This window comes from Acipenser ruthenus, chromosome 2 (genome assembly GCF_902713425.1).
Source record: "Acipenser ruthenus chromosome 2, fAciRut3.2 maternal haplotype, whole genome shotgun sequence".
NCBI lineage: Eukaryota > Metazoa > Chordata > Actinopteri > Acipenseriformes > Acipenseridae > Acipenser > Acipenser ruthenus.
Genome location: NC_081190.1, coordinates 106,012,474 through 106,025,872, shown reverse-complemented (window position 1 = coordinate 106,025,872; position 13,399 = coordinate 106,012,474). Strand labels below are relative to the sequence as shown.

The following is a 13,399-nucleotide window of genomic DNA, read 5'->3' as shown; positions in this document are numbered from 1 at the left end:
GCTGAATAATACTGAATCAGACACAGAGTAGTGCGTGTTGATACGCCACACAGGCTTGCAGATTTAATAAGAAGACAGGCCACGACACTAGGGTACCAAATGGTGCTAGTCCCACTAAAAGGAACGTCCCGCTCCAGGAACCTACTACACTACGCAAACCCTCTCTATACCCCTAAACTGACCTACTTCTGGGCTCCCGGAGTCCTGCATCCTCACGACGACACCAGCCTCGTCAAACGGTCTTGGCTGGGAAATGCCTTCACGAGCACCATCTTGTAGCTTGGAAGGGCTTTGTGTAGTAGTTCTCTCCATGGAGCAGACACTTTCCTCCTCTGTGTCAACACAGCAAGCTTTCGCTCAGCGCCCGTCTGTATGGCTATGGCCATGCAGTATCCTCGAGCTGTGGCATAGTTGCTTTTTGAGCTGTGCGCAGGCTCCCCGGGCACGCCCCCCAGCCAATCAGGACCCCCTGATCAAGTCCACACCGGGCGAGCCTACCTGCTCAATTAGTTGTCTAGCGACGCGTCTCCTGTTGCGCTTCCCAGCTGCTTCCATAAAGGCACACATTCACTCAAGAACCAGCGACAGGGTACTCCCTCACACAAAATGTGCTTTCTTTGCCTTCCCTTACAAGATCACTCTTTGTTAAACAACTAACCTCGTCCTCAAATAAAGGGTGTAGACTAACTCTGTTCTTCCGTGTTTTCTTTTATAAGCCTAAACTGCAAAGTGTGTTGCTTACTTAATACAATACTTCCAGCCTCCAGATTTCTGTCTCAGCCTTTTTAGGATTGATAAATGAGTGAAGAGAAGAACAATCTTTTGTCTGTCATGTGAACCAGCAATATCTAACTAACTGTGGCAGGGCAAAAGCCCTGCTGCTGTAAATAGTGTGTGTGTGTGGGAATGTAAGGTTGGCAGGGATGGGGTTAAATCTGTCTCTGCCAGCAATCACAGGTGTGGCAATTCCCCAGTTAGGTAACTGAGTGCGAATGGGGAGTGGCCACATGTATGTAAGGAAGGAGAAAGCCTTTGTATTGGAGCATTATTTTGACTATGTGTAGTGAAGGTGATTGCCCAGCCTACAGCTGGTTAGTCTTTTGTTTGAACCTTTATTTTGGCCCTCATGCCAGTTTGTTTGTTACTGTTTATTTGTTGTTTGGTTTATTAAATGTGCACTCTAGTGCTTAAACTGCAGCTTCCTTCCCTTTTTAGGGAATGCTTTGCGGCAGCAGTTTGTTTTGCAGTTCAGCTAGATGAATATGTAATTATGGGCTTGAAGATGAGGGTTCTCAAATATTATAATGAGATGTACTAAAGCTGCCTGCAATTGTGATGCTTATTATTGCATCATTTTGTTAACTTTTGAAAGCACATTTTAAACAGTTGCTGGCATTTCCCAGTCCGCTTTTTGTGTGTTACCAGTTGTGCTCAATTCATTTTTGAGGCGAACATCGAAATGCCTATTTTTTCCCTAAAAGAAGGGTGTACTTACAAGCCTTGAAAACAAATTTCTATGACATTTCTGGTTTCCCCAATGTGTTGGGAGTAATAGACTCCACACATGTGCCGCTAACCCCTCCAGCTCACTCTGAGCATCTGTATAGGAATAGGAAACACACCTATTCTATTAATGTGCAGGTGGTTTGTAATAGTGCACAATTTAGCAATGCACCCCTGACTAACTTAAATATAGGCTACTCATGATGATATGAATTAGCTGTATAATGCAAAATTTGTTGCTGCTCCTTTGAAAATTCAGATTAACGAGCACGGACTGTCCTGTAAGTATCATAACTTGTCAGTGCCGCGCCGTAATCTATTTTGTGTTAATTGTCTAGGCTACTAAGTAGGCCAAGTTATAATAATATTAATAATAATAATTATACCCCCCCCCCTCCCCCGCTAAAATCGTTTACTTTCAATTTAAATTAATCTTTTATTTGCATTGAACTCCAATGTGTACAATGCAGCAGCATGATTTATTTGTGAGCCAGTGTGACATGGCGGTCGAGTGGTGACGTCCCCAGGCCAGGAAGTTGACACTCACACAAGTACTCTGGGTTGAAGTGCTGTGCATGTATTTATTCAAACAAAATAAACAAAGCACTTTTACAAACCACAGCTTACAGAGCCAAAATAAAAGTTTAAACAAAAACAGTCGCAAACACAGAATACCTTCACCAACAAGTATCGTGCTGGCCCTTCCAGCATGAGTAGCAATTGTTAATTTCTGTCTTTTAAATCTTTATCTCCTTCTGTCTCTCATCTGTTCCTCCTCTCTGAACACCCACCCCGCTATGAGCAGCTGCTGTGCTTTTATACACGTGGCCATCTCTGAATTAGTAATCATTCACTCTGGAGATGGACACATTCTGCATGAGATTTTTAACATGCGTGGTCAACAGCCAATTTGTAATAAATCATTAGCTGCTGACCACACATTCTCACGAGATGTAGTCTGGCAGAGACGAGCACCAAACATCGCCTCTGCCAAACCACATGAAACTACAACAATACCATAATAACAATAAACCATTCTTTTAAATAAACACAAAATAATACATTTCCCAGAAGGGCTCTGCCCGGCCACATATCTACAGACAGGTATTCATTTGATTTTACTTCTGTACTGTATAGGCCCACTGTATATACCGTATTACTTCAATTTGGCACCGCAGCGTTTATTTTAAATTGATCAAAATGACTGCAGCACTTAAACGAGTGCAGTGATTATACAAGGGCGGCCTTTATTAATAATACTATGCTTTACAAACGCTGCAATATTTTATTAAATGATTCAAGGCATTTTAGTAACGGCGCCATGAGAGGCTCCGATCTGCAGCACTCTTGTGTGTTTTGGGGCCTTGAATACAGTACATTTACTGACAGTTAACAAGAGCCTATTAGGTGGGGAGTTGGGAGGTCAGGGGAGTACTGTACCAGCGAATCAGGAGTGTTTATTGGTTGCTATGGGGCGGGACAAGAAGAAGAGAGACAACGGTAGTTGAGTGTGATGTAGTTGTTTTTCTTAACGAGAAATATTACCTCTGAATATCAGTTTGATTTCTGTTAAAACTAAAATATATCCTACTCGGTTATTTTTATTTTTCTCACTGTAATTTACCTGCATGTTTGTAATTTCTCTGTAAGAGAAACCAAAACTAAATCTTCTCATAGATAGTAAGCAAGTTTTATTTGTATATATAATTGTACAGGACTGAGTACAATTCCAAATGAATAAAAAACAAAACAACTAAACCCCCTACAAGAAAATATCTTCAGCCAGCTTTCGGATAGCGCTTAGAGTGACCGGCAAACACGAAGTTCCTCTCAGTTTAAGTTTTCACCATCCAGTGAAGACAAGGTAAACAGACAGCCCTTGTTTTATCCCCTGCTGTGTTGGCACTGAACTCTGCTGGAAAAAAGGGACGTGAAGGACTGCTGTGCTGTAAGTAGTTCATCTTGGGTTGTCTGTCGGGACTGTACTATAAAATAACATTTGCTTACTAAGGTGGGTGTACATTAGTTTGTATTACATGCTGGATTGAAGTTGCAGTCTCTTCGGGGGTGTCATGTACATAGGCAGAGTTGGGCGTTTCTTTATTTTTTGAGCAGGGGTAGAAAAAAATACATTTACGTTTCTTTACTGAGAGCGGTGTTTATTCGAGGGCGGAGTCTATTAAAAAGCTGATATGTGAGTGAGGCGTTAATTCGAGGGCAGCGTTAATTTGAAGTAATACTGTATTTATATTTTTACATAATGTAATGCGTAGTCTACTCAAACACATTAGTGTTATTTCAGCGCAATGACTTGTATAGTTAAAATAAACTGAGCACTATAAATGTATGTGTATGATTTTATTGCATATTTTGTAAACTCAGCACCTCCTTATGTAGGACAGACATGTCCGGTTTAGCGAGGGGCTACGATTATAAAAAGCTTTTTGATAGAAAAACATTTTTTATTTGGGGTTGAAGGTGGGGACCCCACTACAGAATCTGATGGGATTAAACTGCCTTTCACTATTTATTCGAACAAATGTTGCACGGCTAGAGATCGTGCTAAGATGACGCAACACATATTTAAATTACTATATTGCTGCTGTCTTTGTTAACATATTTTTTCTTAGTACATACAACAAAATGTATACTTTGTCACAACTATGTTTGCACTGTGACTGGCCCATCTTATTACATCTAACTCTGAGCCTCTTTCCTGCTGATAACATCTGAGGGTACTGCTATCCTGTCACACTAACATCAAACCATTTCAGACTTGGAATGCACATTCTAGTCCATTTATTATCTCCTGCTGGGGAAGAAATCCCCTATAGGTGGTATATAGTGGAGGCAGTTGTACGACCATATATCTGGAAAACCGCTTATCCATTCAGTTGTACTGTATATACAGCTAATATTCATGGATTTTTGTTGTTAGCTACTATCACAGTAACTTGGTAGCAACATTAGCTTAGCAAGTCGTATGGCAATAGAACCAATAGCTAGGCATGACCCTTAGCCCTCAGCATTTAGTGAAACTAGAAGAATATGTGGTCGGTACAGTCCTGATTTCCTAGCAAATGTCCTGCGTCCCGATGCATAGGAAGAAAGTTCCGATATTTAGGGAATCGCATCTCAGAATATTAAACATGTTTAAACTTTGTGATCAATCGGCCGATCCTGTAAAATCGCATCTGCCTGATGCGACTGAAAAAGTCGCGTTGCTGTTGATCATATCGGGCAGATTGTCCAGGGCTTTAGAGAATAATCCATTTTGTAAGCCCATTCCATTCTACCTTTACCAGAAGGTAATATCCTAAATCTTGTGTTCTAAAATGTGATCTCAGCTCTTGGTTTACCTAAACAGGGGCTTGGGTTGGGTGAAGACACAGCGTTCTACAGCACCATCTATTTAGTAAAAACCATGCCGAGACACACAATATATATTGGAACTGTGTGATGCTTCTTCAAGCTAACTTCCTCCCTGTGCCTTGCACACCCTAAATATTTTACAAGTTAAAAAGTAATTTCCTGTCTAACTTAGGTGTGCACATCATTTTAGAAGAACATTGCCAAAGAAAATTGAATTCAATAGTTTGTGTCTTATACTGATAAATAAATGATGGTCATATATATGTAAGAATGCACAAGATTCATTTTCTGGAGTTATCTTTCTTAGACTTAAATACAGGTCTGCAGTGCTGAAAGAGGTAAAAAGATTTGCCTGTGTAAATAAAAGGTTTACATTTAAATTGGTGTTCAGGGCACCAGGATCCAGGGAATGGAACAATATATGTATTTTTCTTGTAAGTCACCTCCAATCCTTAAGAACCAAAAAGCACCAAAGGTAAGATTTGTAATTGTATTTGAAACAAAACTGATTGCCAACAGCTGGCAATGTGGAAACCAATAGCTGCAGAAATATTACTTGGCACTGCCAGTCGTCTTGTATTGTCAGACCCACACACGCATGGTAAATATTACTGGGTCACCATTACTTATAACAGAAGTGCATCACCGAAGACTGCATAACCTGTTACAATGGAATTTGTGTTTGTAGATTGATTGATTTTATCTTTCTTTATCATGATTAATCAAGAAAAAAAAAACAGGACAAGGACAACAATTTTTAAAATGTATGTGGTTAAGTGAGCACTTGGGTCCATTTATTGTGAAAAAAACCCCCAATGTGTAGTAGTTTTAAACTAATTTATACATGCAGTATTTTTAGAGACACTTGAAAAAAAGCTGTTTGGTATGGTCAGAACTGTTAGCACTGACAGTCATTGACAGTGCAGACAGATAGGATCAGGTCCTTGAAGTGCAAGGTTGTTATTCTTTGTATATCTCAGTGGTCTGATTGATCCAGATTCTGGAATACGCTGTCACAAACAGTTAGCAGGCTGCTGCTGAAATTGTGCTTCTCTTTGCAGGCATTGCCCTAAGTGCCCTTCCCATGTACTTGGGAGAGATCTCACCCAAACAGATCCGAGGCGCCCTTGGGCAGATCCACTCCATCTTTATCTGTGTTGGTGTCTTTACTGGTCAGGTCATGGGACTCCCAGAATTGCTAGGCCAGGTAAGTGGTATGTTTTATCCAGTCACTTGGCTAAGAGTTATTAAATGAATCATTTTAACATGCTTCAGTGGATTCACTCACAAGCTTCAATGGATAAAATATTTGTGTATGCAAACATATGTTATGTGAATCAAAAGTTAAGATAACTGAGATATTTCATACCCAAGGTGCTATATTAGAACCTAGTTACTAAATTAACATGCACACTTATCTGCAATAGTATGGACAGGAGTCCAGCAATTTAGATGATAAGCACCCATATTAGTGCCCAGAATTGTACTGGCTCTTTACAATGCAAAATGCTCTAATTGGTAGTGCGTTGATGTTGTTACCATATGTACGTGTATTATAATTTATGTTTCTTCTCAAATTCACTAATGTGTTAAACATCTGAATAATTAAATTATGAAGCAAAATATGAATGAATATTAAATATATATTTCCATTATTCTGAAAAAAATGGTTCTAAACCATTTTCTTAATTTCTTGCTTCATGTGATTCTGTGGTCATCACAGACATTATCTCAATGGAGCTGGAGTGTAATTATCGGTGTCATTGTTTATGAATCTAAACACTCAAGGTGTTGTAGTGCTTGCAAGCTAGAGCTGGGATTCACAGTCATTATTCCTCTTAAGTAGATACTAGATGTTCTGATTCTCCAGACAATATGTTGTATGGCTGTGCTGTGTAACACATACATAGTAACACATAAGATTTATAGTCCTTGACACAAAAAAAATACACAAAATTCTCACATTTGACCAGCTATATGAAGTTTTGAGGGTCTATTCAACACTATCCATCTATTGATTTTTGAATTGAGCACTTCAAAAAGAGCAACTTCATACAGATCTGAAATATTACATTTTATCATAACTAATGTAATCTTCTTGTGGTTTAAAATCACTTTGTATATAATGTTCATTCATTCATCATTCTTGTTTGACTCACCCATGTGACCTCAAAGGAGGTTGCAACCATGTATAGATGTAGCTGGTATACCAGAGTGTAGCCATCCACCTGTTCCCCTGCAACACTATCCCGAGTCATTGGGAAACACCACAAAGATTACATATGGTATTTCTTACAAAGGGGACATGCTGATGGTTGTACTTTGGTGTACCAGCTGAAGTTAGAGAGGACATGAGAACATAAGAAAAGTTATGAACAAGAGAAGGCCATACAGAGCATCAGTGCTTGGGCCACAGAGTTGCTTTTAAACTTTTTGCGTTTTAAAAAGTAACCATGACATGATAACAAAAATGATCTGCAAAGTGAATCTAAACGGGAAGAAGAATAAATCAGCTAGGATTGTTGTGATAATTCATATCCATCCAAGTTTCTCTTTAGTATAAAACACTGCTAAAGATTAAGAAATATGTATGTCTTCTAGCACTCGTAGTTGCATTGATTTGTTTCCACGTACAGGGAAATTGGCAACAGAACATATTGGTAAGAGATGTTACAAGTTTATTTTAGCTTTCATTTAGGTTTCATTAACCTTTTAAAATTATTTTCTATTTAAAATTGCACAAGGAACACAGATTAATTGCATTCGGTATTTATGCATTTGTGGTGTTTTCAATGTGGGTGCCTGTACAGTAATGTGTAGGATCTCCAGATAAGGGTTTCAGTCATAGTCAAGTACTGCCTTAATACATTCAAGTGTCCAGTTTGGCAAGTTCAAATTAGCCCAATTTAGCCTTAGTTGTTAAAAAGGGTCCAGGAGGGATTCAAGGTTAGGTTTTTCTATTCACTCCAATTGAAAACTCCCATGAGACCTACAGATAAAGGCAAAGTCAATATAGTGATTTTTTTCTAGGAGTTTCTCTTCAAGGACATTTCATTAACAACACAACACTCTAACAAAAGAACACTGTCAAATGAATGGAGATTATTCTGTAGAGCAGGGGTCGCCAACACGTCCATCGCGGTTTAAAAGTAGCTCCTGACAAGTATTGAACTACTTGATATATATTATATATGTTACGGGCAAACCACGAAACTGGGCAATTCGCATATTCCCCAGCCATGTCCGTCATTAATCACAAAGGTCTTTCATTCCACCCGGCAGATCTAGGAGTGCCGAACAATGCCCAGTCAAAGTCTGAAATGAATCGCAAAGATCTTTCATTTTATGTTTACAGGGGACAGAGACAGAGCTATGATTGAAGACCCGTCTACCTGAGTAGCGTCACTCACTCATCTGATTCATAAAAACTAGACAGGAAGTCCGGTTTCAGAAAATAGGCTGTTTAAAAATGTATTTTTATTGACGACATGACTAAATAAAATATGTAATGATATATATATATACAGTGCCTTGCGAAAGTATTCGGCCCCCTTGAACTTTGCGACCTTTTGCCACATTTCAGGCTTCAAACATAAAGATATGAAACTGTAATTTTTTGTGAAGAATCAACAACAAGTGGGACACAATCATGAAGTGGAACGAAATTTATTGGATATTTCAAACTTTTTTAACAAATAAAAAACTGAAAAATTGGGCGTGCAAAATTATTCAGCCCCTTTACTTTCAGTGCAGCAAACTCTCTCCAGAAGTTCAGTGAGGATCTCTGAATGATCCAATGTTGACCTAAATGACTAATGATGATAAATAGAATCCACCTGTGTGTAATCAAGTCTCCGTATAAATGCACCTGCACTGTGATAGTCTCAGAGGTCCGTTTAAAGCGCAGAGAGCATCGTGAAGAACAAGGAACACACCAGGCAGGTCCGAGATACTGTTGTGGAGAAGTTTAAAGCCGGATTTGGATACAAAAAGATTTCCCAAGCTTTAAACATCCCAAGGAGCACTGTGCAAGCGATAATATTGAAATGGAAGGAGTATCAGACCACTGCAAATCTACCAAGACCTGGCCGTCCCTCTAAACTTTCAGCTCATACAAGGAGAAGACTGATCAGAGATGCAGCCAAGAGGCCTATGATCACTCTGGATGAACTACAGAGATCTACAGCTGAGGTGGGAGACTCTGTCCATAGGACAACAATCAGTCGTATACTGCACAAATCTGGCCTTTATGGAAGAGTGGCAAGAAGAAAGCCATTTCTTAAAGATATCCATAAAAAGTGTCATTTACAGTTTGCCACAAGCCACCTGGGAGACACACCAAACATGTGGAAGAAGGTGCTCTGGTCAGATGAAACCAAAATCGAACTTTTTGGCAACAATGCAAAACGTTATGTTTGGCGTAAAAGCAACACAGCTCATCACCCTGAACACACCATCCCCACTGTCAAACATTGTGGTGGCAGCATCATGGTTTGGGCCTGCTTTTCTTCAGCAGGGACAGGGAAGATGGTTAAAATTGATGGGAAGATGGATGGAGCCAAATACAGGACCATTCTGGAAGAAAACCTGATGGAGTCTGCAAAAGACCTGAGACTGGGACGGAGATTTGTCTTCCAACAAGACAATGATCCAAAACATAAAGCAAAATCTACAATGGAATGGTTCACAAATAAACATATCCAGGTGTTAGAATGGCCAAGTCAAAGTCCAGACCTGAATCCAATCGAGAATCTGTGGAAAGAACTGAAAACTGCTGTTCACAAATGCTCTCCATCCAACCTCACTGAGCTTGAGCTGTTTTGCAAGGAGGAATGGGCAAAAATTTCAGTCTCTCGATGTGCAAAACTGATAGAGACATACCCCAAGCGACTTACAGCTGTAATCGAAGCAAAAGGTGGCGCTACAAAGTATTAACTTAAGGGGGCTGAATAATTTTGCACGCCCAATTTTTCAGTTTTTTATTTGTTAAAAAAGTTTGAAATATCCAATAAATTTCATTCCACTTCATGATTGTGTCCCACTTGTTGTTGATTCTTCACAAAAAATTACAGTTTCATATCTTTATGTTTGAAGCCTGAAATGTGGCAAAAGGTCGAATACTTTCGCAAGGCACTGTATATATATATATATATATATATATATATATATATATATATATATATATATATATATATATATATATATATACAGTATATATATAAGACTAATTTATTTTAAGCACATTATTAAATTCTAGATATGTATTATGCACTTAACTTACACTCAGTCACTCTGCTCAGCATGCTGTCCAACTCTTAGATCGCTTGTCATAAACACTGTTAAACATGAATCAGTTAATCACTCATGTTCCACCCAGCAACTGCATCCATCTCTCTGATTGGACAGTTCAATGCAACTCATTATTACTGGTTGTTATTACGTTATTAATAATACTGTCCTTTTTATACACATGTATAAATGGGGTTTCTCATGTTCATTTTTGTTTCGATGTTCCTTGTTCTGAAGTTGCGTGTAATATTGTTCCGAAGTGTGAGGTAGGTTTTATATATATCTCGATTCCTGTCCGGCTGTTGCCGACGGTACTGTGCATGTGTCAATGGGGTTGCACGTGTTAATTCATTGCTCTGAAGGTCTGCCTGTCACTCAGAACAAGAATGAAAGAACAGAGGGAGTGATTCGGACTTTGCTCGAGAAGCAGTGAGCAGGCCATGATTTGCCCGGGCAAAGCCAAAAATAAGTTATTTTAATTTGTATTTCGAGCTTTGCCAGCGGGCAATTCGTCCATAACATATATATCTATATATATATTGTAACAAACTGGAGGGGTACCCTGCGGGATACTCCTCTCACCGGCTTCCACCGACGAGCACAGACACGTAGAGATTGCAGGCAAGTAACTTTTATTTACAATATTCAAACACAAGAGGCTCTTTAAATCACTGAATGCCCTGTACGGGACACTAACTGTCTCACTTCTTCGCCCCTCTCTATCTATTATAGAATACCAAGTCCCTACAGGTCGGGGCCTGTAGAAGTCCGCTACCTCTGCTGGGGTAATCCTGCAACACGGGTAAGTATCCACGGACTCCTCGCTCGCTGCAGGCTCTCTGGCCCAGAGGTAAAAACCGCACCGACTCCCTCTGCTGGAGTCTCGCTGCAGCACAGGCAAGGACAGCGCCGACTCCCTCTGCTGGAGCCTCGCTGCAACACAGGAACAGGTAAGGACAGCGCCAACTCCCTCTGCTGGAATCTCGCTGTAACACAGGTAACAGGTAAGTACAGCGCCGACTCCCTCTGCTGGAATCTCGCTGTAACACAGGTAACAGGTAAGTACAGCGCCGACTCCTTCTGCTGGAATCTCGCTGTAACACAGGTAACAGGTAAGTACAGCGCCGACTCCTTCTGCTGGAATCTCGCTGTAACACAGGTAACAGGTACCGGGAAGACTCTTGGTTGGAGTATGTAATGGGGCCCTGAATAAGAGCTCCTGGATGAACACTCCTGTGCCCGCCTCCTAAGCAAGACGTGCCCAACGGCGTTGATGACTGTATCCAGACTGTGGGGACGAACCCCGGCAGCCAGTGTCCTGGGTGGTTCCAGAGCACCCCTGTGTACAACGTGCTTATTTTCCTGTTGCAATAAAACGTGTCCTGCAAACCAAACTGTTGTTTCCGTCCGCTTTCTTTTCCCTTTTATTTCTACCCGCTGCTCCTGCAGCGCGTACTCATACAGTCTCTTTTCCAGTCCCGGATACCTCACACAAATACACAGTCGGCCGCCGTGACGGTCCTCAACCGACACGGAAGCTGCGGAACTGTTTTACTTAATACTGACGAGCGGCGTCCACACAAACGTTTAAATAAAACAAATTATACCAGCAAAACAAAAGGCTACCTCACCAAGAGGGAAACCGCTCACAATTTACACAAAAACAAAAACTCTTGTTCACAAAACAAAACTCGTTCGCTTTACCTTGCGAAGTTTTAACAACACTCTCTGCTCTCTGGGTATTTCCTGCAGGACAATCCGGCGGTGCTCCCCACGATCACCCCCGTCCTGTCCTACCCTACTTCCTTATATACCCCAGGAACCCCGCCCTACCAATTAGTGCTCCGGTTCCTGGGTGCTGTTTGCTTCATTTTCTGTAGTAACGCCGCCATTCCTTAAAGGCGACGTTACTTCTTTCTTACATATCCTCTTCCCCAGCTCCAACCTATCGGTTAGAGCGGCCCAACTAACCCCGTGTTTTCTCGACAGCCCATCCGCGTTTGCATTTTGAATCCCCCGTCTATGTTCAATCCTGAACTTATATGGCTGCAAGGCTAAAAACCAGCGGGTTACCCTAGCATTTTTCTCCTTATTCTCTTTCATGAATTTTAGGGGTGCATGATCTGTCACTAGGGTAAATTCTCTGCCTAACAGATAATATTTCAACGCCTCAATTGCCCACTTCACTGCCAAGCATTCTTTTTCAACCACGGCATATCTTCTTTCTCGTGGTAGAAGTTTTCGACTTAAGTACCCTATGGGGTGTTCCTCCCCCTCAACTATCTGCGACAACACTGCCCCTAAACCTACTTCCGATGCATCTGTCTGTAATATGAAAGGCTGGGAAAAATCGGGTACCTTCAACACCGGGCTGTCACACAGTATCTGTTTAATAGCTTTAAATGCTTTATCAGCCTCGGGGCTCCACTTAACACGGACCGGGGCCGATTTTTTTATTAAATCTGTAAGGGGTGTGGCAATGGAGGAAAACTCCGGCACAAACCGTCTATAATATCCTGCTAACCCTAAGAAGGCTCGTACTTGTTTCTTATCTCTTGGTATCGGCCAATTTGTAATTGCCTCTACCTTGCTCGTTTGTGGTTTGACTTTACCGCCCCCTACGACAAACCCCAAGTATTGCGCTTCCTGTAAGTCCACAAAACATTTCTCCGGGTTTGCAGTTAATGCTGCTTCCCGTAAAGACTGTAATACGGCGTTCACTTTTTCAAGATGCGTCTCCCACGAATCGGTAAATATCACAATGTCATCGATGTAAGCCGAAGCATACTGTGCATGAGGTCTTAATATGATGTCCATAAGCCGTTGGAAGGTGGCGGGTGCGCCATGCAATCCAAATGGCATTACCTTATATTGGAACAGTCCTAGGGGTGTGGCAAATGCAGTTTTTTCCCTAGACTTAGGGCTGAGGGGAATTTGCCAATATCCCTTTGTGAGGTCTAAAGTAGTTAAGTACTTCGCCGAACCTAATCTTTCAATCAACTCATCGACTCTAGGCATAGGATATGAATCAAATTTCGATACCTGGTTGAGCTGACGAAAGTCATTACAAAACCGCCAAGTTCCGTTGGGTTTGGCCACCATCACAATTGGACTGTTCCACGGACTCGAGGACTCCTCGATGACGTCCAGTCTTTTCATCGCTTCGACCTCGCGAACGACTTCGTTCCGTTGGGCCTCCGGGATCCTATAGGACCTAACCCGGACACACACCCCC

At 41.1% G+C, this 13,399-nt stretch overlaps 1 protein-coding gene across 6 annotated transcripts in view; it reads left to right on the top strand.

Annotated features, from left to right (window-relative positions):
• Positions 1-13,399, top strand: part of slc2a9l2 (solute carrier family 2 member 9, like 2) — a 146,428-nt gene that overhangs the window by 32,231 nt on the left and 100,798 nt on the right. For all 6 annotated transcript variants that reach the window (XM_059005555.1, XM_034910307.2, XM_034013335.3 and 3 more), the window contains exon 6: positions 5,937-6,082. In XM_059005555.1, coding sequence (XP_058861538.1) covers positions 5,937-6,082 — 146 coding nt within the window. The remainder of the gene's footprint in view (positions 1-5,936; positions 6,083-13,399) is intronic.